This window comes from Pichia kudriavzevii, chromosome 5, assembly GCF_003054445.1.
Source record: "Pichia kudriavzevii chromosome 5, complete sequence".
Classification (NCBI taxonomy): domain Eukaryota; kingdom Fungi; phylum Ascomycota; class Pichiomycetes; order Pichiales; family Pichiaceae; genus Pichia; species Pichia kudriavzevii.
This window is the reverse complement of record NC_042510.1, coordinates 463,795-487,498: the sequence shown is the minus strand read 5'-3', so window position 1 is coordinate 487,498 and position 23,704 is coordinate 463,795. Positions and strand designations below refer to the sequence as shown.

The 23,704-nt window shown below is 39.0% G+C and overlaps 12 protein-coding genes across 12 annotated transcripts; 5 read left to right on the top strand and 7 right to left on the bottom strand.

Moving 5' to 3' along the window:
* Positions 1-313: 313 nt before the first annotated feature.
* On the bottom strand, positions 314-2,464 carry C5L36_0E02390 (uncharacterized protein; the record flags this gene model as incomplete). The annotated part of the gene is made up of 1 exon (XM_029467791.1): positions 314-2,464. One exon carries the CDS (start codon positions 2,462-2,464, stop codon positions 314-316), a length of 2,151 nt encoding a protein of 716 aa, XP_029323651.1.
* Positions 2,465-2,928: 464 nt separating this feature from the next.
* C5L36_0E02380 (uncharacterized protein) lies at positions 2,929-4,308 on the bottom strand (the record flags this gene model as incomplete). The annotated part of the gene is made up of 1 exon (XM_029467790.1): positions 2,929-4,308. One exon carries the CDS (start codon positions 4,306-4,308, stop codon positions 2,929-2,931), a length of 1,380 nt encoding a protein of 459 aa, XP_029323650.1.
* A 314-nt stretch (positions 4,309-4,622) lies between these two features.
* Positions 4,623-6,047, top strand: C5L36_0E02370 (uncharacterized protein; the record flags this gene model as incomplete). Its single annotated transcript, XM_029467789.1, has 1 exon — positions 4,623-6,047. One exon carries the CDS (start codon positions 4,623-4,625, stop codon positions 6,045-6,047), a length of 1,425 nt encoding a protein of 474 aa, XP_029323649.1.
* Positions 6,044-8,524, bottom strand: C5L36_0E02360 (uncharacterized protein; the record flags this gene model as incomplete). Its single annotated transcript, XM_029467788.1, has 1 exon — positions 6,044-8,524. The coding sequence occupies one exon, from the start codon at positions 8,522-8,524 to the stop codon at positions 6,044-6,046; it is 2,481 nt and encodes an 826-aa protein (XP_029323648.1).
* A 317-nt stretch (positions 8,525-8,841) lies between these two features.
* C5L36_0E02350 (uncharacterized protein) lies at positions 8,842-9,153 on the top strand (the record flags this gene model as incomplete). The annotated part of the gene is made up of 1 exon (XM_029467787.1): positions 8,842-9,153. The coding sequence occupies one exon, from the start codon at positions 8,842-8,844 to the stop codon at positions 9,151-9,153; it is 312 nt and encodes a 103-aa protein (XP_029323647.1).
* Positions 9,154-10,636: 1,483 nt separating this feature from the next.
* C5L36_0E02340 (uncharacterized protein) lies at positions 10,637-12,523 on the top strand (the record flags this gene model as incomplete). Its single annotated transcript, XM_029467786.1, has 1 exon — positions 10,637-12,523. The coding sequence occupies one exon, from the start codon at positions 10,637-10,639 to the stop codon at positions 12,521-12,523; it is 1,887 nt and encodes a 628-aa protein (XP_029323646.1).
* A 186-nt stretch (positions 12,524-12,709) lies between these two features.
* On the bottom strand, positions 12,710-14,173 carry C5L36_0E02330 (uncharacterized protein; the record flags this gene model as incomplete). Its single annotated transcript, XM_029467785.1, has 1 exon — positions 12,710-14,173. One exon carries the CDS (start codon positions 14,171-14,173, stop codon positions 12,710-12,712), a length of 1,464 nt encoding a protein of 487 aa, XP_029323645.1.
* A 176-nt stretch (positions 14,174-14,349) lies between these two features.
* Positions 14,350-15,876, bottom strand: C5L36_0E02320 (uncharacterized protein; the record flags this gene model as incomplete). Its single annotated transcript, XM_029467784.1, has 1 exon — positions 14,350-15,876. One exon carries the CDS (start codon positions 15,874-15,876, stop codon positions 14,350-14,352), a length of 1,527 nt encoding a protein of 508 aa, XP_029323644.1.
* Positions 15,877-16,074: 198 nt separating this feature from the next.
* On the bottom strand, positions 16,075-17,625 carry C5L36_0E02310 (uncharacterized protein; the record flags this gene model as incomplete). The annotated part of the gene is made up of 1 exon (XM_029467783.1): positions 16,075-17,625. One exon carries the CDS (start codon positions 17,623-17,625, stop codon positions 16,075-16,077), a length of 1,551 nt encoding a protein of 516 aa, XP_029323643.1.
* Positions 17,626-18,101: 476 nt separating this feature from the next.
* Positions 18,102-18,737, top strand: C5L36_0E02300 (uncharacterized protein; the record flags this gene model as incomplete). The annotated part of the gene is made up of 1 exon (XM_029467782.1): positions 18,102-18,737. The coding sequence occupies one exon, from the start codon at positions 18,102-18,104 to the stop codon at positions 18,735-18,737; it is 636 nt and encodes a 211-aa protein (XP_029323642.1).
* A 760-nt stretch (positions 18,738-19,497) lies between these two features.
* C5L36_0E02290 (uncharacterized protein) lies at positions 19,498-21,222 on the bottom strand (the record flags this gene model as incomplete). The annotated part of the gene is made up of 1 exon (XM_029467781.1): positions 19,498-21,222. One exon carries the CDS (start codon positions 21,220-21,222, stop codon positions 19,498-19,500), a length of 1,725 nt encoding a protein of 574 aa, XP_029323641.1.
* Positions 21,223-21,477: 255 nt separating this feature from the next.
* On the top strand, positions 21,478-23,628 carry C5L36_0E02280 (uncharacterized protein; the record flags this gene model as incomplete). Its single annotated transcript, XM_029467780.1, has 1 exon — positions 21,478-23,628. One exon carries the CDS (start codon positions 21,478-21,480, stop codon positions 23,626-23,628), a length of 2,151 nt encoding a protein of 716 aa, XP_029323640.1.
* Positions 23,629-23,704: the final 76 nt, after the last annotated feature.

The window sequence follows — 23,704 nt, the reverse complement described above, 5'->3', positions numbered from 1 at the left end:
TGTACCTCTGTTTTGCTTGAACACACAATTGACAATCCCTTTGGTATGTGACATTGCCTCACAAAGTAATGGCGCGCCGTTCGGTAATGAGGCGCATAGCTTGTGCTTAAGTCCTAGAAACCGAGTATGACTGAATATATATATATATATATATATATATATATATAATATACACATATAAGGTATAGAATAGGTAGAAGGTCTGGTAGTTCTATATTGATACATATACCCAATAATCGGAAATTAAAATATTGCAAATTAAAGCTATTGCATAAAACAGAAAAGGGAACAAACACCATTAGAAAAAGTTTAATTATTCAACGGTGACAGACTTTGCCAAGTTTCTTGGACGGTCTGGATTGTGACCAGCAGCAATAGATAGGTAATAACTCATCAATTGTAACGGAATGATATTCACCAAGCCTTGCAAGCAGTCTACTGTCTTTGGAACCTCAATACATGCTGCTGTCTTTGATCTATCAATCATTTTATCGCCTTCGGTCATAACAATAATTGGTCTGCCATTTCTAGCTGTTATTTGTTGAACAGCAGAATTAACCTTTGGAGAAAATGAGTCTTGCGTTGCAAATGCAACCACAGGCATATTTTCATCTATTAAAGCTAAAGTACCATGTTTCAACTCGCCTGCCTGAATCCCTTCTGCATGAATGTACGAAATCTCCTTGATCTTTAATGCACCTTCCAAGGCGGAAGCATACTGGTAGCCTCTACCACATACAAGCATCGAATCTTTTCCATGGAGATGCTTTAAAGATATTTCCTTGATTTCGTCCTTCTTATCTAGAACCTTCGCAATAAGCCTTGGAATCTCTTCCAATCCATTGATGATTTCTACATGTCTTTCCTTGTTGTCGATGACGTTGTTTGATATTTGTAAGGCAATCATCACTAGTGCAATGAATTGAGAAGAATATGCCTTAGTTGATGCAACTGAAATCTCGGGACCTGCATTAATGTGAACACCGCAATCAGTTTCACGTGAGATACTCGAACCAACAGAATTGACAACTCCGACAGTTAAGCAACCAGCTGCTCTACAGTATTTCAAAACTTGCATACTGTCAGCTGTTTCACCTGATTGTGAAACAAATATACATGTATCATCTCTGAAAACTGGTGGTTGACGATCCAAGAAATCGGACGCTAGATCAACAGATACTGGAACACCAATAAGTTCTTCAAATAATGCCCTGACAGCCAAACACGAATGATAGGATGTACCACATGCAATCATCTGGAATCTTCTAGATCTTCTAATAGAAGACAAATAAGGTTTGATACCACCCAAGATTATGTTTTTGTTTTTGAAGTCAAGTCTACCTCTCATAGTGTTGAAGGTCGAATCTGGTTGTTCACTAATTTCCTTTAACATGAAGTGATCATACCCTCCTCTCATAATTTCTGCCAATTGCATTTCTAAGGTGTGAACTGGTCTAGTAGTTGACATACCTTCACTTTGTCTAGCTCTATGGATATGTAATTCACCATTGTTGATGTGTGCAATATCATCATCTTCCAAAAATAAGACCTTCTTTGTATGCTCGATAACCGAAGAAGCGTCCGACGAAACAAAGAATTCAATTGGCATATTATGATCCGGCAAAATGGCTCTCGATTCAGACTTTCTTAAGGAGGATCCATATCTGGATTTATTTGGTAACAAAGTAGTACCTTCTGATTGCTCATCAGTTGGGTCATTGATGAATTCAACATCAACAAAGTCAACCTTTAATTTCTGTTCAGTCTTGACACCGATTAAGAGCGGAGAACCTTTTCTAGTTGCAATGATCTCATTTGGATAATGAACAGATTTTACCATTAAACCATAAGAACCCTGCAATTGATAGAGAACCTCCTTACATAACTGATAGAATTCAAGTTCTGGGTCCTTATCATAATAGTATTTGAAGAGCTTGGCAATGATTTCAGTATCAGTATCAGTGGAGAAAGTCTCACCTTCATTTTTCAAGAATTGCTTCAACTCTCTATAATTTGTAATGATACCATTGTGAACTACAGCAAATTGTGTTAATTTGTCAGAAGAATGGGGGTGGCAATTGTTTTGAGTGACACCACCATGAGTGGCCCATCTAGTATGAGCAATACCAACATGATTGTAGAAAACTTCAGACACATCTGGATGATGGGAATCAATTTCTTCCTTTAAGTTTGAAACCTTACCAACTTGCTTGAATAATTGGATTTCTCTAATTGGTGAATCCTCAGTCCAGTCGTTTTCACCATCAATTCCAATACCTGCGGAATCATAACCCCTGTATTCTAATTTGGTTAAACCATCAACTAAATTGTTGATGATATGCCCCCTAGTGCGAGCAATATTATAATTAGCGTAACCAAATATACCACTGTAATAACATAAAAATAGAAACATTTGATTTGCATTATTCATGTTAGTAAACTTGTTTGTATCTATCCATCTCATGGATAAAATTATGAGAACTGTATATTTTCATCAAACACGAATCACAATTGCCCATTAGCACCCCCTCTTGTAGTTCAACGTAAGCATAATATCCCTCTCGTTCAAAATAGTTGATTAAAAGACATTATTAGGCTTTTCGGGGCAAAAAAACCAATCATGCCTGGTTCATCATACATATATTGTAGCACTGTAAGAATACATACCACATAGTAAGCGTTCGATGGTGTCTAGTTCGGTAACAAAAGCCCTCTGGATAATAAAAGAAATAAACTGGGTATTTTGCCAATGGAACGAAAAGGGGACAAAAACAGAGAAGTTTATGGAAAATTGTCATCATTTTCACGAATTGCGCCCCCTTTTTATAAAAATCGGTGTTTACCTTTGATGCTGATTATTACTAAATATACAACACAGTTAATGCACTCTTTACAAGTATTATATTGTTTATATTACACCATACCGTACTATTTTTTGCCACCTCTGCCTTTACCCGGACTTTTACCGCCTGTACTTCCTTTGCCCTTACTACGGATACCTCCCTCAAATCCAGCACGTTTAGCACCGCTGCCAGCAAGCTTTTTGGATCCACGGTTACGTTTATAACTAGGTAATTGCTTGACTTGATGCTTACGATCTTTGCCCCTGTTCTCCTTTCTAATACGCAAGTTTTCTTCTCTTCTGTCAGCTTTCATTTTCTTTTCATCTGCAACAATTTGTATACGATCTTTCCATTCACGTTCACTCTTTCTCTTGACGGCTTCTTTTCTCTTCAATGCTTTCTTCAATAGTCTCTCATCATCTTTAACTTTAACACCCTGCACACTTGCTAGAGCCTTTTGCCACTTTTGCTTATCTTCCAATTTCTTTCTGGCATCTGCATCCATATCTTTGACCTTTTCCTTTTCTCTTTCAAGAATCTTCAGATGCCCTTTAATATCCTTATTAGCTGGCCCTTTCTTTTTACCAATTTTTCTTGTAGAGGTCAAATCACTCGACACTCTTTCACCGTCCATAAATTCAATATTTCCAAACATAACATTTGATCCCGGTTTTTCCTGGTTAGCATCGCTTTCCTCCTCCTCTTCATCATCATCATCACTACTGCTTTCATCATCATCTTCCTCAATTCCCTTCTTTTTCAAATCTTTCTTCAACTCTGCCTTTCTGCGTCTCTCTTCCAAAATCTGCTGTCTTGAGGTGGCAGCACCTGCAACTTTAGTACCAGGCGCTTTTCTCTTTTCTCTCATGCTTTGAATTTTTGCCTGAAGTTTAGCCTTTAGTTCCTTATGTTTCCTCTCTCTCGCTTCTCTTTCTTCTTGACTTAGCTCGGGTTTTCCCTTTTGCTTCTTCTGTTTTTCTTGGATTTGTGCCTTTTTGAACTCTCCATTCACAGATTCTTCTCCATTATCATCAAAGACAATTGTTACAGAATCTTGAATGATAGCTTCATCACCGTCTCCCTTATCAGCATTTTCCTCTTCGTCACTACTATTTTCTAGCTCTTCACTACCGGGCGCTACTACATCATCGCCACTGTCAGCTTCATGTACTTCTTTTTGCCGTTTCATCATCTCTTGATGCTTTTTGAATTTTTCGCCGGGTAAAACAACAGGTTTGGCAGTTTTTTCGGCCTCTGTTAATACGTCCTTAGCAGTGACGTTTTTGTTATTCTCTGGATTTAACTTCTGTCTCTTATTTTCTTGACGTTCCTCCTTCGATTTCCGCTTCTGCTGCCATTGGTTAGACGTTTCTTCATCGTAGTAATATTTGGCTGGAATGAGAGATAATAATCCATCAAAGGCATTAGAATGCTCCTGTAGACGTTCTTCTAGAGAATTGCCCATACTGTGTAATATATACAGTCAACTTTTATCAATGAAGTAGTGCAGTTCACCCAGGGAGCAGGCTATATATTGCCTAAAGTTTGTTACTAAAGAATATTTTGTATTAAGAAAAATTTTAGGAAGGAGAGTCCAATTTCTTAGCTGAGTAGAAAAAAAAAAGTGAAATTATCTGCACAGCCTGAAATTTTTCATTTTGAAATATCCTCAGCTGAAATACGCCATGAAATAATGTGAAGAGGAGTTTCCCAATCCGGCAAAGTCCAAAATCTAGTTGGAAATTAGATAGGCCAATCCATCACTGAAACGGAGAGATAATGATGAAGGAGACAATAACTTTATCTTACTCTCAAATTGCAAATCAGCTGGTCACACATTTCAACAATTTGCAGGATGATAGGTTTCATGAAAACCCTGATAGTATAACAAATTTAGCACATATTCTACCTAAAGCCACTAAGGGATCAAAATTCATATCCAACCTCTATCCTAGGTCTATTCTATTCGACTATTCGAATGGAACAGGTGCGTTAGATCCATTTATATATTTTCAAGAGAATCCGATGAATTCGATTGATATGAAAGACGTTCAGACTATCCAAACAACTCCCACGTTAGACCTTAATCATTATCAGAATAACCTGAATAAGGGGAAACCAACTGTTGGATTAGACAACGAACGTACGCAGTTTTGGAGCGATTTTGCTAAGGTCACCTATAAACCCACGTGTGTGATTAAGCATCCATCTTATGTCTATGATCCGGAGACCAGTAAGGGGGTCGACAAAAATACTCACAGTCAAAAGTTTGATGGTCACCAGCTGGGTGTGGATACGTTTCAGGACATTGAAGCGTTCCACGATTCAATTGATGATCAAGTCAGAAAGATGTTTGAAGAGTCAAATAATGTGAATGCAGTAAATGCGGTTGTTGAATTAGATTCAGCCTGGTCTGGTGTATGCTTTGAATCTTTAAAGCATTTAATCGATGATCAACTCGGGGGCAAAGGTTCCAAAGTGATGCTGTGGTCACTACAAAGGGATTATAAATACGTGAGAGAAATGACTATAACTGGAAAGCTGGATAGAATTCAAAAGCTCACGGACTTGGGGAACTTGGACGTTGGTGGTATAGCCTCTTTAAATTTGGATTTTCCAAGTACTTTACCAATAGTAAACCCTTGGGCGAAAACTTCTGTTTTATCTATTCCTTTTGACTTTTTCAACAACATTAAAGATGTAGATATAGGTGAAGTGTTATACAAGCTTACTGATGGAGGACAACAAAAGTTTATCAATGATGTTCGAACGTTATGGAATGATGAAGTGCTACATTTGGGTGGTGGATTGTTTACAAATAAGCCAGATGAGGACGCATACACATTTGCCAAAAGTGTGGTAACATCTCAATCTTGTATCGAGGATATTAAAGGTTTTGAGGATTTTGATGCTTTAGTTGCAAAGAGCACTCCACGTTTGTACTTACAGACCTATAAATCAAGGCATGATATCAAATATACCGACTCGATGCCATCATTTTTCCAAAATGCCGATATACCTGCGTGCTCACTAGGGGTAACTAGTTCATTGAGGGGAGATTTTAAAACTATGCACGATTTTGTCTCAAAATATTGTCGATCAGACGTGAGAGAGGAACTGAAGAACGACTTGGAAAATCTTGTGGAGTCATACACTCATGGGTTTGAATACACCGATGGGGAAGATGAGGATGATGTATATTAGGCCAGTCTTTGTAACTCTTCAGATGCAAGTTTAGATTCCCAACCAGTTCTCGAATCTCTCATTTGTGTTAGAATATCCGTATCTTTCCTGTACGCAGCTTCTTGGACAGCTTCTTTCCACATTCCGCATTGTACATATGCCTTTATTTTCTCTCTAGACGCCATATCCTTGCATGATTTCAAATACAAACCGGCCTGTCTTTTCTCTCCCCTTTTGAGCAGCTCCCGGAAGTATGTTTCAAACTTGAGGACTTTGCCATGTTTTGAATTAGCAAAGTCATAGAGCTCGGGATGTTTTGCGGCTATTGGCGCAAGAGTCTGTAAAACACACATGGCAAATTGTCTTGACGTGACATTCAGTTTGCTAGCCACGTTTTGGGCTTTCTTTAAGTCAACAACTATTATCTTCTCTAGGGTTTTAATGATAGGTTCTCCTGCAACTATATTAGCAAAGGTATTCCTCAGATCAAGTTGCACTTGTTCTACCTTATTGAAATTATTGGTGGGTGACTGTAGGAATTGGGTATATTTGGATCTATTCATTAAAACGGTTTTCTTAGCCATGTTATTCTCTAGAAGGATCTGTCCAATTATATCATCGTCTTGAAACATAAAATTTTCTAGCATTGTATCGTCAAATTGATAGAAGTAGCTTTTCAGTACTCCTATGGCCGAAGGTTTATCATTTATGATTTTGAAAAATTCAACATTTGTCAATGTTCCATGTAATTGGAGCAGTATTAGCAGTATTGAATCAGCATCGGAATCTTCATCCGATATAGTCAAGGCGTATTCTAGCTCATCATAATTGCCATCTCCAACATCCAATAAAAAGCGGACTTTTTTCGAGGTTGAAGGTTCATAAGTTAAGAAATTTTTAGCTAATGTGGTTCTACCTTCATTATGAGCAACATAAGATAAACTTGTCCAGTCTATCTTTTCTTTTTCCAATTTCGTCACTATAAGGGAAAGCAATTCATGATCTGAACTGTTTGTTGAGTATTTCAATTTACAGGATGCCCAATCGGTCATGATTTTGAAATTTGGTAAATCCAGGAAATCGCAGATCTTCAGACATAAATAGTGTAGTTGACGTAATAATAAGACATCAATCAATTTTTCGATACCGAATTCTTGCAATTGATTATAAGTCATAAATATGCCTTTATCAGGGGCTCTGATTATATTCAATATTCTCAAGTAATTACAGGTTTGAACAAATTCAGTGGAATCATACAAATCCAAATTGACTTTACCGAAAGCAGCCGCACGTAGAAGGTTTTTCTGCCAGTAGACATCAAACTCCTCGCTTGCTGCACGTATACAGCCATCAACTGCTAAAACCAAATCATCCATGATAACTTCGAGTAAATCGTTGGCCTTTGGAGAACGCCTATCAAGGTATTCAATAGAATCAAGTAGCACTGAAGAAGGAGACGAAGATCCAATTTTAAAAGTCTCTTCCGTTATGTTTGGGACCCTAGAGAAAAAATTCAATCCGTCATTAGTCAAATAATACAAACCATCGATTTCGGCATGCAAATAAGGAGTACCTGAAGTATAGAACTTGAGTGTTTCTAATGTTGGACCAAGAACATTCAGGCTATTGTTACATGTATAGACGACAACATCATTAGAACACCATCGAAGATCCGATACATTGGATACATTTTCATGCTGTATTAACAAATCGTTGAATTCACCATCTAGAATGTAAATGCTGTTTGCAGCATAAAGTGCAGTAAAGTTCTGGTTCGGCGAGATTGAGACCAGGTGTACAGACTGTAAAAACGCATGGTTCAGCAATATAGGTTCAGTCGATGTGGAGGTTAGTATTGAGATGCCGGTGGTTGTGAAGATGAAGAACCTGACTGAATCTTGAAACTCTCCATGGGTTGCTGCCGTTTCTGAGGGGCCTTTGGAGGCGGTGAACGTCCAAGTGGTTATATGGTAGGGTTCCACATCTTCGGTTTCTAACTGCTGAAAGATGACGGGTGATGGATCCTGAATATTTGGAATATATGCAAATTTGTTTGAATGAGTTTGAACAGCAAAGTCTCCATTTAGAGAAAATCTAGCATCTTTGATGGTACCCAATTTTAGATCGTATTCGTTGAAATCGCCCTGATAGTTGTAGTATAGCCTACAAATGCCGGTTTTGAGCACCATTATAAGTTTGGAGTCTCTGGTAAAACCCACCTTAACTATTTGATTCAATGTGAAGTTCCAATTAATACGGAAAATCTCCATACCGGAACCATTTAAAACCGTTATGCAATCATTGACGTCCGTCAATTGGAGATTGACGACTGCCGATTTTGGGTATAGCGCATAGATTGAGGCAAATGGGCCTATGGATACCATATAATCTTTCAAATTGAAATTGTCAAAGGGCCAGTTGAGGGACTCATAGCAAGGCCTTGAACGATAAAAGACGGTGTCAATCAACTCCCAACTCAGGGATGGGTGTAGAGACATATATGCGACAAAGAGGAGACGAGATGCCACACGGCTGGGTAGTGGTGAATGGAGAGAGTGGCCTTGGAATGGTAATGCATGCAAGGCAACCCTTTGTGTCACTTAAAGTTTTAGTCTGTCGGTGTAGAGAAGTGACTGAGGAACGTGCAACTTTGAGATGAAAAATTGGAAAGTGCGTTAAGGTGCACCTTGGCTACTAGTGTTCCTCTCGCCAGTTTCTGTCATATGTATTTGCTGGTTGGCTCTTCCCCGTACTTTAGAGTGGAATGACGGGGGTATAACGCCAAGGTGACACTACATTATAAGAGAAGTGAAGCATGGACAACGAGGACTATGATACAGGTCCAGCATATGTGAGATTAGTATCCAACGATGGACACACGTTTGTTGTGTCCAAGGATGTGGCGAGTGTCAGCGGGACACTACAGAACATGCTCTCTGATACGTTTGAGGAGGGCCAGACCAACACCATCAAGCTGCACGACATTGACGGCACTGTGCTGGAGAAGGTAGTGGAGTACCTCTACTACAACCGCAAGTGGGCCGACAGTGTGGATGTGCCTGAGTTTGCTGTCCCCACGGAGATGGCGTTGGAGTTGCTCGTGGCTGCCGATTTTCTCCATGTGTGACGGTGGTTCTTTTAAGGACACGGGCCACAGTGAGAGGTGTCGTATGGAAGGGGGAGATGCACTGCAGCGTCAGATGGAGGAACATACACAACAGAGCATCTAATTGAGCATCTAGTTGAGCTTGCGCACCATATCGTGCACCACCATACTGCACTGCACGGCCATACTATGCTACACCAGACGATAGAATACTATACCATATTATAATAACTTAACACTATAGCGATCTAATAGCATAATCCTAGTACTAATATTAAACCAATATTAAACCAATATTAAACCAATATTAAACTAATATTAAACCAATACTATACTAATATTAAACTAATACCAAGACTGCTATTATAATGTACAACACTGTATGGAAATTTACCACATTATAACACCATGGTAGCTCTTTGGTATAATACTATATTCTGCTCTAATACTATGCTATAACATTCTAGTGTTAGATTATAGTTTTATTCCCCATTGGGAACGCGTGCGGCTCGTCCCAAACGAGGCGTTTCTGCGCCGCACAGCAGGGCCCCACGGTGCCCTTTTGCTCCCTCTTGCAACGCTTGTGTATACCAATATAAACATAACCATACACACACATACACATACACACACATACACATACACATACACATACACATACATACACATACACATACACATACGTTTATGTATGTGTACATACTTACATCTCTCTGTGTATGTGCAATAGTCTACTACAACACCATTGGATGGCAATCTCCCATTTCTTAAGATTCTCTCCCTTCCTCGGCAAAGCACCCTCGTAAAATACGCCCCCCGATAAACACAATTGTGTCTCTCTCGACACTCTGCACCGTCCCCCCCAACTTCCCCCCAACTTCCCCCCTGTAGCGCTCATTTTCTCCATCTACTTTTAGCGTGTGGTATATTTCTCTAAAGAGAGATTCGGATTTGACCGACACTGATAAGCACCTTTCTTCTACTTTCTGTCTATCGCAAGCAAATAACATTGATCCGTACTTGGAGGGGGGGGCACTATCTGTTGCTGCATTGTGTCCCAGAACGTTACATTGCAAAGCACAACTACTGTCATTGGTGGCTATAGGATCCCCCCCATCTGGGGACTATTGCATGCAGCGATAACCACTTGGGGGGGGGGGGGGTCTCGCATTTGCCCTTTTCGCTACAATGTGCCCACAAGATTTCGATATCTGAAATATTTCACCGCCTGCACCGATAAGCTTCCCCATACAATAGAGAATAAAAAAAGGAAATGGCCATGCTATTATATAAATGTCAGGACAATCACCATCTCGATACATCTGCTATTTGGCAATGTTTTGACTGCTACTATAGACTGTTTCTTTGTCCTCCGGCAATATCGTTTCTTCAATTGCTAGAGGTGTCACCCAGATCTCCTAGTATCCCCCCCCTGTTGCCTCGTTTCCCTGTTGTTTGTCTTCCCGCCCTATAGTATCGGATAACTCCTCAATAACTTTACACAATGAACCTCTTCACAAAGGCAGAGAAAAATGCCTCAGTGACAACAGATACACAGTCAATCGACGGGAACCTCTCTGCAGAAATTCAAGATGAGTCAACGTTCTCCTTCAACCCTAAAGAACACGCCCTTAAACTCTTTAAAAAATGCACCACCAAGGAAGGCATCTTTGGTGATTACGATTACGCTTATTTGTTCACTCCAACGTTGCCCTTCTTGACCCAAAAGAAAACACAACCTTTCTTTGGAATTAATGACGACATTCCGATTCTTTTGGGACTATTGTTGGGTCTACAACACGCATTGTCAATGTTGGCTGGTTTGACAACACCGGCAATTCTTATCTCCTCCTTTGCAAATTTATCCCAATTACAGACACAATACCTAGTCTCGGCATCGTTAATCACTTCGGGAATCTTGTCAACCATCCAAATCACTAGGTTCCACATCTATCGCACACCCTATTATATTGGTACGGGCCTACTCTCAGTGGTGGGTGTCTCCTTTGCTACAATATCGATTGTCTCTAAAGGCTTCCCCATGATGTACAAAACTGGCTTTTGTCCCATTTCTTCAGACGGAACCAAGTTACCATGTCCAGACGGATATGGTGCCGTTATTGGTACATCCTGTGTGTGCGGATTGTTGGAAATAGCATGCTCCTTTATACCTGCAAAGGCCTTACAGAAGATTTTCCCCCCACTAGTCACTGGTCCTGTTGTTTTACTAATTGGTATCTCCTTGGTGGAAACGGGATTCGAAGACCTCGCAGGAGGGTCCGGCTGTATCGGTAGCACCTGTGCAAAAGGTTTACCTTGGGGATCGGCCCAATTTGTTGGTTTGGGATTCTTGGTGTATGTGGTCATCATCATCTCTGAGAAATGGGGCTCTCCAATCATGAAATCTTGTGCTGTCATTGTAGGATTGTTGGTTGGTTGTATAGTTGCAGCAGCTTGTGGCTACTTCACCCATGAAAATATCGATATTGCTCCTGCAGTCACCTTTGTCTGGGTCCATACATTCAAATTGTCCGTTTATGGTCCAATGGTTTTACCCTTCTTGGCGTGCTATATAGTCTTGATGATGGAGGCTATTGGTGATATAACTGCAACCTCCGATGTTTCAAGATTAGAAATCGAAGGCTTGGTCTATGATTCAAGAATTCAAGGTGGTGTCTTGGCAGATGGTCTAAATGGTATCTTGGCAGGTCTATTCACCTTACCTCCAATGTCAACGTTTGCCCAAAATAATGGTGTTATTGCCATTACCAAATGTAGTTCAAGAACCGTTGGTTATTGGTGTTGCTTCTATATTATAATCATGGGTATCTTTTCAAAATTTGCTGCAGCTTTGGTTTCAATTCCAAGCCCAGTTTTGGGAGGTATGACAACCTTTCTTTTCACCTCAGTTACCGTGTCGGGTTTAAAGATTATATCCACTACACCATTTACTAGAAGAGACCGTTTTGTATTGACAGCCTCAATCATGTTTGGTTTGGGTTCGACCTTGGTTCCAACTTGGTTTGATTACGTCTTCACCTATTCTGGTGATAACCACGCTCTACAAGGATTCTTTAATGCCATTATTCTTGTTATGGAAACTGGATTCGCTGTTACTGGGTTTGTTGGTGTCATTCTCAATTTGTTGATTCCACAAGAGGAAGATGAAACGGATATCATCGACGAAGTTGACGAAGAAATGAAATTATTTCACCAAGAACACCCTCATCCAATTCGTGAGGCTATAGAAACATTATCTCCATTCACCTCAAGAACTTCAAGAATTTCAAGACCTTCCAAAAGACTTGAAATTCATGATGGCGTTGAATTCTCAGATGATGCGAATTACCAACATGAAGTTCAACCACTTCCAAAGAAAGACACACCATAGTGAGCATACCCTTCACGCCTTCTCTTTTCTTCCTTTAAGATTTAACTGTTACCGTTGTTTTTACCTGCTTTTTTTTTATCTTTTAACATCTTTCTTATTCTAAATAGATTATTCGTTTAATAACATAAATATATTATTCTACCATGCGGATCTACACATTCTATAACAATGTACAAGTGTTCAAGTTTATTTTACGTTCTTCTTCTTTAACCATTCCTCATACTCTCTCTTCCTTTTCCCTCTATTTAAATTATGCCTATGTTTCTTTGATTTCAAATGTATTTCCCACTGATCACCGACGTAGACCAAAGGTTTACCAGTTTCTCGGTCAGTGCAAATCTCGCACACGTGATGCACCCAATTCTCAGCCTTATTTGGTGACTTTTCGATTATCAACTTCTCATCATTCAAAGAGTCAGGAATATCCACGAACTGCTTCACATATCCTAGCCGAAGAAACTCTTCACATATCTGCTTCCCACGTTTCCCAACTCCTTCATTCCACAAGCTTAGATTAGTGGCATCCAACACATATATTTTACCAAATTTCACAAAACCATTGGCCTCTTCTTCCTTTAACTGTGGACCTAAGAGGTTTTTGATCCATTTTATCTGTTTACGGGCATACCTTCTGGTCTTCAACTTCATCTCGTCACAACACTGAGCAAACTCCTTCTCCATCAGAAGTTTATCAATTGCCTCATTTCTTTCTTTGGTATCAACAGCGGAATCTATAGCGATCAACGTATCTGGACCATGCTTGTTCAAATAAGGCAAAAATTCTTTAAATCCAATAACCTGCCAAACACCACTATCCATTTTCTCAACAGTTTCGTTCCCCACCAGTATCTCCTTCTGGTAAAACTTATACAACTCTCCCAATTCGGTTAAACCCCCATTGTACATCATCTTGTCGACTCTGGAATCCAAACGAGTGTCTAACTGAGGGAGTTTAGAATAAACCCAAAAGAATAATGTGTCATATTTTAAAGATGTTCCATTAGAGTCATTTGTTTCTCTCTGCCTGCCATATACACTACTCGCAGGCTCATTGAAAACGTAACATACTTCTAATGCACGTTTGATTCGACGTGTATCGTTTGGGTGAAATTTCTGTGATATAACAGGATCCATCTCTTTCAATTTTTCATAGATGATGTTTGAATCACCATTCAAAATTTCCTTTTGCTCTTTGGTCAGTTTACTTGCATCCACTTCAACTTCATCATTGGACCCGATGGTTTTGTTATCAAACAGGACACTTTGCAAATAATAATGCGTACCTCCAACAAGTATAGGTATCTTGCCATCATCCCAACATTTTTTCATGGCATTTTCACATTCTCTTTTGAATCGATGAATGTAGTATTGTTCCTCCCATTTGACATGGTCCATAACATGATGCGGCACCCCCAGGCGTTCTTCAGTGGGATGCTTGTTAGTGATTTGATCCAGGCCATGGTACATCTGCATAGAATCTGCATTAATTATTTCCCCATTAAATCTACGTGCTAGCTCAATACTCAATTGTGATTTACCAACACCTGTTGTTCCAATAATGGAAATCACTTGTTTTTCGCTCTTGTTACCTCTTGGAATACTCATTGTCGATTGGATCCTGAACTTCAGCCGCCTGAAGAGGCTATTCATCTGAGAAAGGTTTAGTCGAGAGGAGAAGGGAAGGTGTCAAGCATTGATAAGGGAAACACTTGGTCCGCCAAATACATTCTGAAAAACTTTTCAGGCTGTGCGGATAGCTGGTTGTTCTACTATGTTTACAAATCTCTTTACTACTTCGATGTTGATTATATAGACATGAATACACGCTAGAGGTACAAATCCTTCCATTTTCTGAAATCTTCTTCCCAAATTGGGTCCGTGTATGGGGAATTTACGGATTCACCATCTGGAGGAACAAACCAGTAGTTCAATGCAACGTGGATATTATCATTAGTTTTGTCACCATAGGATGTCACCTCGTGAAACCAGCCTGCAGGTAGGTATAGCAAATCTCCATCTTCTAAAGTGATTTGAATAGATTGATCCTTGTATGGTACAAACAGTGGGAAGCACTCCAAAGCATACTTCTCCAGAGCAACCCGTTTCGGTTCATCGAGTTCGTTTAAATGAAGTAACGATGGGGGTATACGACAGAACGAAGGAGGTGCTTGCCTTTCTCCATTTGATTGTTCAGTCTTCTGGTCCCCTCCAATCTCACATTTTGAATCCAAACATCCACCATCAGCACGCACGTTGATCCACGATTTAGCCTTCTCATTGACCACATAGTCGATTACCCCAGTATGGTAAATATCTCTTACATCACCAGTGGTGTACAAATAATAAGCAAAATCAGGACTGAATAGAGTAAATCTCTTTTTTCCTTGCACCAAAATATAGAGATTATCTGCATGATCATGGTGTAAGCCCGTACTTGTAGCATTGGCCTGAGATAGCCCATTATTGACATTTTTCACGCTTCCTGCATCATTCAATCCAATTTCCAGCTGTGGGGTCTCTGCCGGTGTACGTCCACACCAGAGATTGATTTGCTGTGGGACAAGTGACTCTGTTATCTCAGTTGCATGTGGAGGTAAACTTTCTAGTTTATCATCCAACAAATTGGTCAACGGAGGTTGATAGATGATATTGATATCGTTGCTGTCATCACCCAAGAGCTCATCTGCAAATTCATCCTTATAGTCATCTTCAAAGTCATCAACATCTCCAAATTCATCTACATCACTAGCGTTTTCATCAATTTTTTCAAATCCAGCATAACCATGTCCCTCACCTTCATCGTCGTCATTGTCATCGTGATCATCATCATCTTCTTCTCCTTCTTCTGTGTTATTTTCAGCTATTTTGGGATCATTTTCTTCGTATTGTGTAGTCAGATACAAGGATTCACCATTCTTTATCCGCCCTAAAAAATCACCAAGGCTAAGTTTCAATCTGTCGTGCCCCGAACCAAATCCGCCCTTACTCAATTCTTCTACTTGTAATAAATCACCCTCATCTCCTAGGGTTTTAATCAGCGTGTCAGGTCTAAAATTTTCTGTCTTCAAACGGAACTTCTCTGAATTTGCGTTGTACTTAATCAAAACTGGTTTTCGGGGCTTTATGTAATTTTGGAAGAACCATTCTTTAGTGACAATAGGTTCATCAAGATTTATAGTTTCAATTTCATTTTTGGAACTCTTTGAAAGTTTAAAGCCCTGATATCCTTCGGCTTTGCTTTTCTTTGCTGGTTGCGACATTTGTTCCCAGTTCATTCTCAGGATAAGCAAATAATGATACCACTTTAACTCGAAAAACCTCAGAAATTTCAAAACTTTTTTTTTTTTCATCATGATTTTATACGATAACAGGTCGAGCCATAATTATCGAGAAAAATCGTCTTGTAGAAAAGAAGGCGGTATATTTATTGGATAAAGCGTTTATATAATAATTTGTTGATTATTCATGAAGTGATTGACATTAAAGCATAAAAAAAAGAGAGGAAGATAGGACTAGGAGGGAAGAAGAGAGACATGTGAATGTCAACTTGGTCAACCATCCAAGAACGAGCTTACTGGTACTCCAATATGATCTAATGCTAATAAAAATGTATCATGGCCGTAAAAACTATCAGCTTCACTTAACTCTACATGCTTGATATTTTTACCGCTTCCACCATTTAACTGACCTCCTTGTCTTAGCATTTCAACAATTTCTCTTTGTTGCCAGGCGGGGAATAGGATATCGCTTTCAACACCAATAACTAGAACATCCTTGTTTGATAATCTGCTCAAACCTTGTAATAAATCTTGTTTGGATTCCTCAGGTGTGAATCTTCTGGTTCTCGATCTTTCAATAGGTTGTGTGAATTCGCAGATTTCACTTGGCTTATATTCTAATTCAGAATCAGGAATATATTCGCCATTGTAAATAGTTTCAGCTTGTAGTCTTGATTTTAGAGCTTTGTTCCTATTTCTTGCACCCAAATCAAACAAATCCATCGCTTTGGAAATATAAAGGAACGAATTTGGATCAAATTCTGAGTACCACTTTTCTCCAGCATGATCGAGGTATGTTTCAATCAAGAAGTCTGGACACAACGCAGGTTTCTTTGATGGATCCATTCTTTCCACTCCAAATCGTTGCTCCCACTCAGGTCCACTTCTGTAGGTGATGGTAGCAATTTCACGGGCTAATTTCATACCAGTATGGGGGATCAATTGACCATAATAGTGTCCTTTATTCCAATTTGGATCGGTCATCAGAACTTGTCTTTGACAGTGCCTCATAGCAATTGAGTATGGATGAGATCTTGCACAACCCGATATGCTTATTATTTTATTCACCTGATCAGGAAATTCACTTGCGTAGGCTAAACACTGCATACCACCCATTGAGGAGCCCATCGAAGCATGTAGCTTTTCAATTTGAAAATGTTCTTTTACCAACCGATTTTGTGCACGCACCATATCATTTACCGACAGGATAGGGAATGTTGTGGCATAACGTTGGCCAGTCAGAGGGTCAGTTGACTGTGGCCCAGTTGAACCAAAACAGCCACCAATGACGTTGGTACAAATAACAAAATACTTATTAGTATCTAGGTACTTGCCTGGACCAATGAACCCTTCCCACCAGCCCTTTTTAGGATTTTTCAAGGTTGAGTGTGCATGGGATGAAGCCGATAAACCAGTGTGTAGAAGAACTGCATTTGTTTTATCGTCATTTAGTGTACCCCACGTTTCATAGGCAATTTCGAATTGCGGTAAATATCCTCCGTAATCCAAGAAAATAGGATCTTTGGATTGATAGATCTCCACATTTTCACGTGTGATTTTAGAATACGAAGGTTCAGGGCCATTTTCTTCTAATTCTCTGGTACGTTCCTCCAACTTCTCCAAACACGGGAAAGACATTTGCGAGACACTAGGTGGCCTGTTTTTGAGACTATCATTGACACTGGTAGCGGACGCATTTCTTACATTGGTTGGCCTTGGTTTCAGGTTATTAGAGGTTGAAGAGATGGAACGAATCACTTGTTTTACTAACCTTGCAGTAGCAACTTGACGTCGTGATAATTGAGAGAGAGTAAACCTTTGCATTGCCGCTACAAAATAATAATTAATAGGTAACAACTGAGTCTGACAATTGGATTGTGAACCTACAAAGAATATAAATACGGAGGGAGAAGAGAAACTGATATTATAACATCACACATTTTTCGGAGACATACATTCCTTCTAAAGATACCTATTTTCCATCCCTTGCCATCCCCGATACTGCATATCTGTATGGCTTACAAATTCTCATTGAGGCATTGTGAAAAGTCATGTTAAATTATCCAAGTGCAAGCAGAAAAAAATATTACCGGGACAGAAAGTTGCCTATTCGGGAAAGACCGTAGCGAGCACGTGAATTTGCGCAATTTGGGGGGCTCAGACAAGATATTTTTCCCCAGATTGTATTTTGGCGAGCACGAAAGGAAGGGGCAATCACAGTTTCAGTTTTAGAACTACATCAATTGCCTTCTATCATGGTAGCAACTCATTTGTGCTGAACTTCCACAATACTTTGTAGCATGATGAAACCTATGGATTTGAAAAAGTTGAGACCGAGTTGTTTAGCATACCTTACAAGGATGCAGGGTCGTTCAGAACAAATGTTTGACTGCTCTTTGTATAGCAATTTTGAGTCTGAAAGCTCAGATGCCGGTTATGGGTGCCCAGAAGAAGTTATGCAACTTGAGCATTCGTATAATGACACTTATAGCTTAACTTGTAATACAAAACTCAGTATCGATGAAGTTGAAATGAGTGACTATACTTTAATAAATTCTACCCTAGACTCTAGCGACATCTCTCTATTAGATGGAAACATTTCTTTAAATCAATCGATTAATAGAAACAAACGAAAGATGACACACTTAGAGGGCACCCCCACAAAAAGAAGGAAAGTAACAGCTCTTTCGATTAAATTTACAAACTTTATATCGTCTGATTCGGATCCTCTAGAAGGGCAAGAGGTTGAACTCGTTGTTCAGAAAACACCCCAACTAATGTCCGAACCACATCATTATTTTCAGCAATTTTTAGCAGAACCTTGTTGCACTTTGCCAAGTCCACATAAACTTCAAGATACTCCCCAGTTACGCACGAGACAGATAAACACACACTTGTGTAGGCTGGATTTTGATCCACTCTTTTCGGATGAGTAGGTTCTTCCTTTGCGCAGGACCTTTACAAACTAGCATGTTCTCCAGCAGTTATTGCTCTATTCCAAACGTTCGTGTTGTATAGCCACACTAAAGTTTAATCTCTGATTTATAAGGAAAGTTTTTAAAAGTTTACTGACAAAAGCTAACCTGGCAAAGTTACAAGGTTGGAAATAGTGTGTTCACAAAAGCACTAGCAAAGCAATTGTAAAGTTTACAAATAAAGTTTCAAATGTCTTGAGCTGGAAAAAATTGCTTTATTTGTTGCTTTGAGTGCTTTTTTTCTGTGAAAGTGAAATACGACTCATGATCTGAACCAGTACAGAACACTGAAACCGGTGTCGGAGTAGTCAATTTTTCCTATTGCTAAAAGAGGAAACAACATTACTTTGGACGTACCCCTTTGTCAACTAGTTGCCATCTTTTCCTATTTTATATTCTTTCATCTTAAAAAGGAAGACGATATTTGTTCAAAAAATACTAAATATCTGTAAATATTAATAGGCGTTATTTCTGTTAGGCACATCTGAGCAATCGTTTTACTTTAGTATTCTTTCAGTTTGAAGGAGAGTTTTTTCGTTTACAAGTACCGAATAGTTGTTATGCAACAATTCTTAAGCCTTAAATCTAACGAATTTAAGGTCGCCCTAAGTAAATTGACATGCAATTTCAGCCCCTCCATCTTTAGAAGATGAATATCTGTTTAATAACACCATGACATCCACTCACTTTACAACTAATTTACAACATATAATTTACAAAATCAACGCTTCGTACGAAGCTTCCCATTCACTACTGTACCCCCCATAGGTACTTCCCCGGTTAGCCAGTCTGGAATCTTGCATGGATCAATGACACCCTGATCAGCTAATTCGTGTAACCCACCATATACGTCAGAGCCTGTTAGTTCCATAGTAAACGAAAAAACGTCCTTCTCATTTCCTTGGGTCTTCTTCTTTTCCAACTGGGCTTTTATCTCAAATTTAGACTCGTTAATGGGAACTGCCGATGCATATCTATTTTGCAACCTTTTTTGCTCAGATTCAAAGAAATTCTCATTGTTTTGTTCATACTCCTCTAAATCAATACTAGCATCATTGTAGTCATCACTATCTCCATGGTTTCCATTACATTTATACAATTTCTTTGGCTTAATCCTTTTCAGAGTCCCTTTGAACTTAAGCGCAGAAATGATTTTGCGTTGCTTTCTGTCCTCTGCTTTCGGTCGACCCTGCAAATCATCATCACTATGTCCATCGAGCTCTATCATCTCTTCTGGCTGAACAATCAAATGTTTCAATTCATTTTCAAAAATATCCATATCAACAATTCCCTCTGCATAAGGTGCCCAAGCACCCAAAGATGAACCAAATCTTGAGATACCGCGCAGTAAGAACATTGTGTTTAAGTTCTTTATTGGTTTAGGAATATCTGCATCTCTGAATATTCTGATCTTTCTACTGGTGATAATTGAAGTGTTTGTGTCTAACTTGTTTGTTTTGGCCTCACATGGTCGATTAACCTTATAAAAATCATCATTGGCCAATGTTGTTTCAAGTGTTTGTAATATTAGTCGGCTACAAACATCATCGGGTGGAAATACAGAATGAATGACATGCGGTGAAGATATGGGAAGAAGAATATAAAATGGTTTATGTGATCTTACTTGCGGCTGAATTTGAAGCCTGACCTGCCTTTGCAGGTTAGTATTAATCTCTTGATTTGGTGTCCTATTGTTCTTGTTGTTGAGGATTCTGTCAAGATCTTCATTGAATTTCATTTTTTCCGATTTGAACAATGCCCTGTTGGTTAAGTCTTGAAAAACTTCACTATGTGTTGCGGAGGATCGGTGATAAGTATAATCATACATTTGGACTCGAACCATAATCAATGGGAAATACGGATGCCTAGAGATATAAACATGCGTCAAATATAGGTTTGCAAGGTTTGCAATAAATTTATCCAAAAATAACTGTGAGTCTAAGGAAAACGTATAGTTAGTCAATTTCGATATTTTGTCGTTTCGTTCATCATTGGAAATATCTTCTTCATTTGATGGTATATCACTCGAACCATTAACAATCTTCACTGTAGAAGAAATCCATGAGCTGGAAGTAGGTCTATCAACAAGTAGCTGTACATCTATCTGTGCAAGCTGTAATGTGTTCAGTCCATTAGGGTAAAATTCGACAAGGATGGTATTAATAAGCTTTTTCTTCAACTGTGTCTTATTTTTGAAGTTTTTAAGGGATTTCAACTTTGTTAAGAAGGTATCTGCCAAGCTTGATTTGGTGTATCCTTTCCTTCGCAAATATGCGTTCGGTACAGGTTGTGTTGATGGAATGGATAACCATAGGTGTGTAAGGTTGTAGAGCGAGTCAGGTGGAAGTTTCTGCAATTCTCGATCGATTTGGGTTGCACGTAACGGTGGAATATAAGAGTTCGACAAAATCCCAGAATTGTTAAGCTTCCTCCTCTTCAAAGCCATCCTCCGTGTCTTAGCCAGTCCTTGTTTCAACAAATAGAACTATTGTTTCCTGAATGTTTACAAATCTGAACTTGTAAGTTTACCAGGATATTTGACTTTACGCGCATGTATTTTGGTGAAGTTTTTTTTTTTCATTTAATTTTTTTCATGATAAACTCTTCAGCAGTAAAGAAAAAAAAAATTTTGATGTAGTTTAAAACTATATCCATTTACCTTAATCAATCAGAGACACTCGCAGGTTATAGCAAAAATACAATGTCTACAACTGAAGAAAAGGTCCAAGATGACTCATTAGATAGGAAAACTTTGTTTGTCCGTTCAATTCCATTCGACATCACTAACGAGCAGTTGTCAGATTTTTTTTCACAGTTTGCACCTGTTAAGCATGCCGTTATAGTCAATGATAACGAAAATAAATCACGTGGTTTTGGATTTGTGTCTTTTACTTCTGATGATGATACTTTAATAGCGTTGCAGGAGTCCAAAAAAAAGAAGCTAAACGATAGGCTTTTGAGAGTGGATATTGCCAAAAGAAGAGAGAGAAAGAAGGATGATTCTAAAAGCTCCACCCCAAAGAAAAACAATGTTGCACCAGAAAAAATTGCTCTTCAGAAAACTGCAAGATTGATTGTTAGAAACTTGCCATGGAGTGTGAAGAATTCTGATGAATTGGCAAATATTTTCAAAATGTATGGTCCCGTTAAAGAAGCTAAGATTCCGAAAAAGCCAGATGGAAAAATGTGTGGGTTCGGTTTTGTTACTATGACTAAACATGCCAATGCAGAGAAAGCCGTGAAGGAATCTTCGAATCTCAAAATTAACGGTAGAGAAGTTGCTGTTGATTTTGCAGTCAGTAAGTCTCATTGGACTGTCCTCAAAGACGAACAACCGGAAGAGCCCGTAGAAGCCAGTGCCGAGGAAGATGATTCTGATAGGGATTCTGATGTTGATGGAGCAGTGGGAACCGAAGAGGAAGAAGACGCAGAAGAAGACGCAGAAAATGATGATGATAGTGATGAAGAAGTTCACGATGAAGATGTAAAATTGCTTGAACTAGAAGATGAAGAACCGAAGGAAAGGAAGAAAAGAAACAGACAGGAGAAGTTTTGTGTTTTCGTTCGTAACCTCCCATATGACGTTACGGAAGACGCATTGAAGGCACACTTTGAAAAATTGGGTGAAGTAAAATATGCATTGCCCGTCATAGACAAGGAGACTGGTTTACCAAAAGGTACTGCCTTTGTTGCATTCTACAAGAATAACGCCTACGAAGAATGTCTTTTGAATGCTCCTTCGGTTTCTGCTAACTCAATTTTGCTACCTGATGATGTTTCTCCGTTCTATGTGTATGAAGGTCGTATCATGCAAATCGCACCAGCTCTGGATAGAGATTCTGCAGCTAGAATGGCTGAAAAAAGTGCAGAGAGCAGGAAAGAACTTCTAGGTAGAACACCAAAGGAGTCTGATAAGAGAAACTTATATCTTTTAAATGAAGGTAGAATTGGGCCAAATTCAAAATTAGCCGCCCTACTAAGTAAAGGTGATCTAGATATCAGGGAAAGATCGTTCAATCTAAGAGTTGAGCAATTAAAGAAGAACCCAACATTGCATTTATCTATGACTAGATTGGCAATTAGAAACTTACCTAGAGCAATGAATGATAAATCCTTCAAGCAATTAGGTAGAAAAGCGATTGTTGAATTTGCGAAGGAAGTCAAAGAAGGCAAGAGACATCCTTTGTCGAAGGAAGAAATCGATAGATCTACTAAGCATAAGCATTTTGTGTTGGAAAAATTAGGAATAACAGACGATGAAGAGAAGAAGAGAGTTTCCAAACACGGTGTGGTTACTCAAGCAAAAGTTATCAACGAAGTTAAAGGCTCCGGTGAATATGGTAGATCTAGAGGTTATGGTTTCTTAGAATTTAGAGATCATAAGCATGCGTTGATGGCTCTCAGATGGTTGAATGCCCATGAAGTTACCAAGGACGAAATTACTAACGGTTTAACAGAAGAGCAGACTAAATTAGCGTTAAAGGAAAAAACAATCAACAGAAGAAGATTAGTTGTCGAATTTGCTATTGAAAATGCCAGTGTTGTGAAGAGAAGATACGATCAAATTTCGAGGAGTAGAACCGAAGGTAAAACATTAAAAAGAAAAAGAGAAAATGGAGAAGATACAAAGGAAGAAGAAACATCTAAGAAGAAGAGCGGAAAAGATAACAAGAGACAAAAGGTTAATGGAAAGAATGGTAAACGAGGCAACCTCAATAAAGGTAGTCACGTTGGTAAACCTAGATCAATTGCAGAAGGTCGTTCTGAAAATGATCAGAAATTATCAGCTTTGAGCGAAGATGCTAAAAGAATGATTGGCAAAAGACGTAGACAAAAAAAGCAAAAAAAATAGGCGAATGAAATTGTATAAGTATCAGTTGTTTTCCTTTGCTCCATCTAAAGATTCGTCAAAAAGGACGATTTGTATT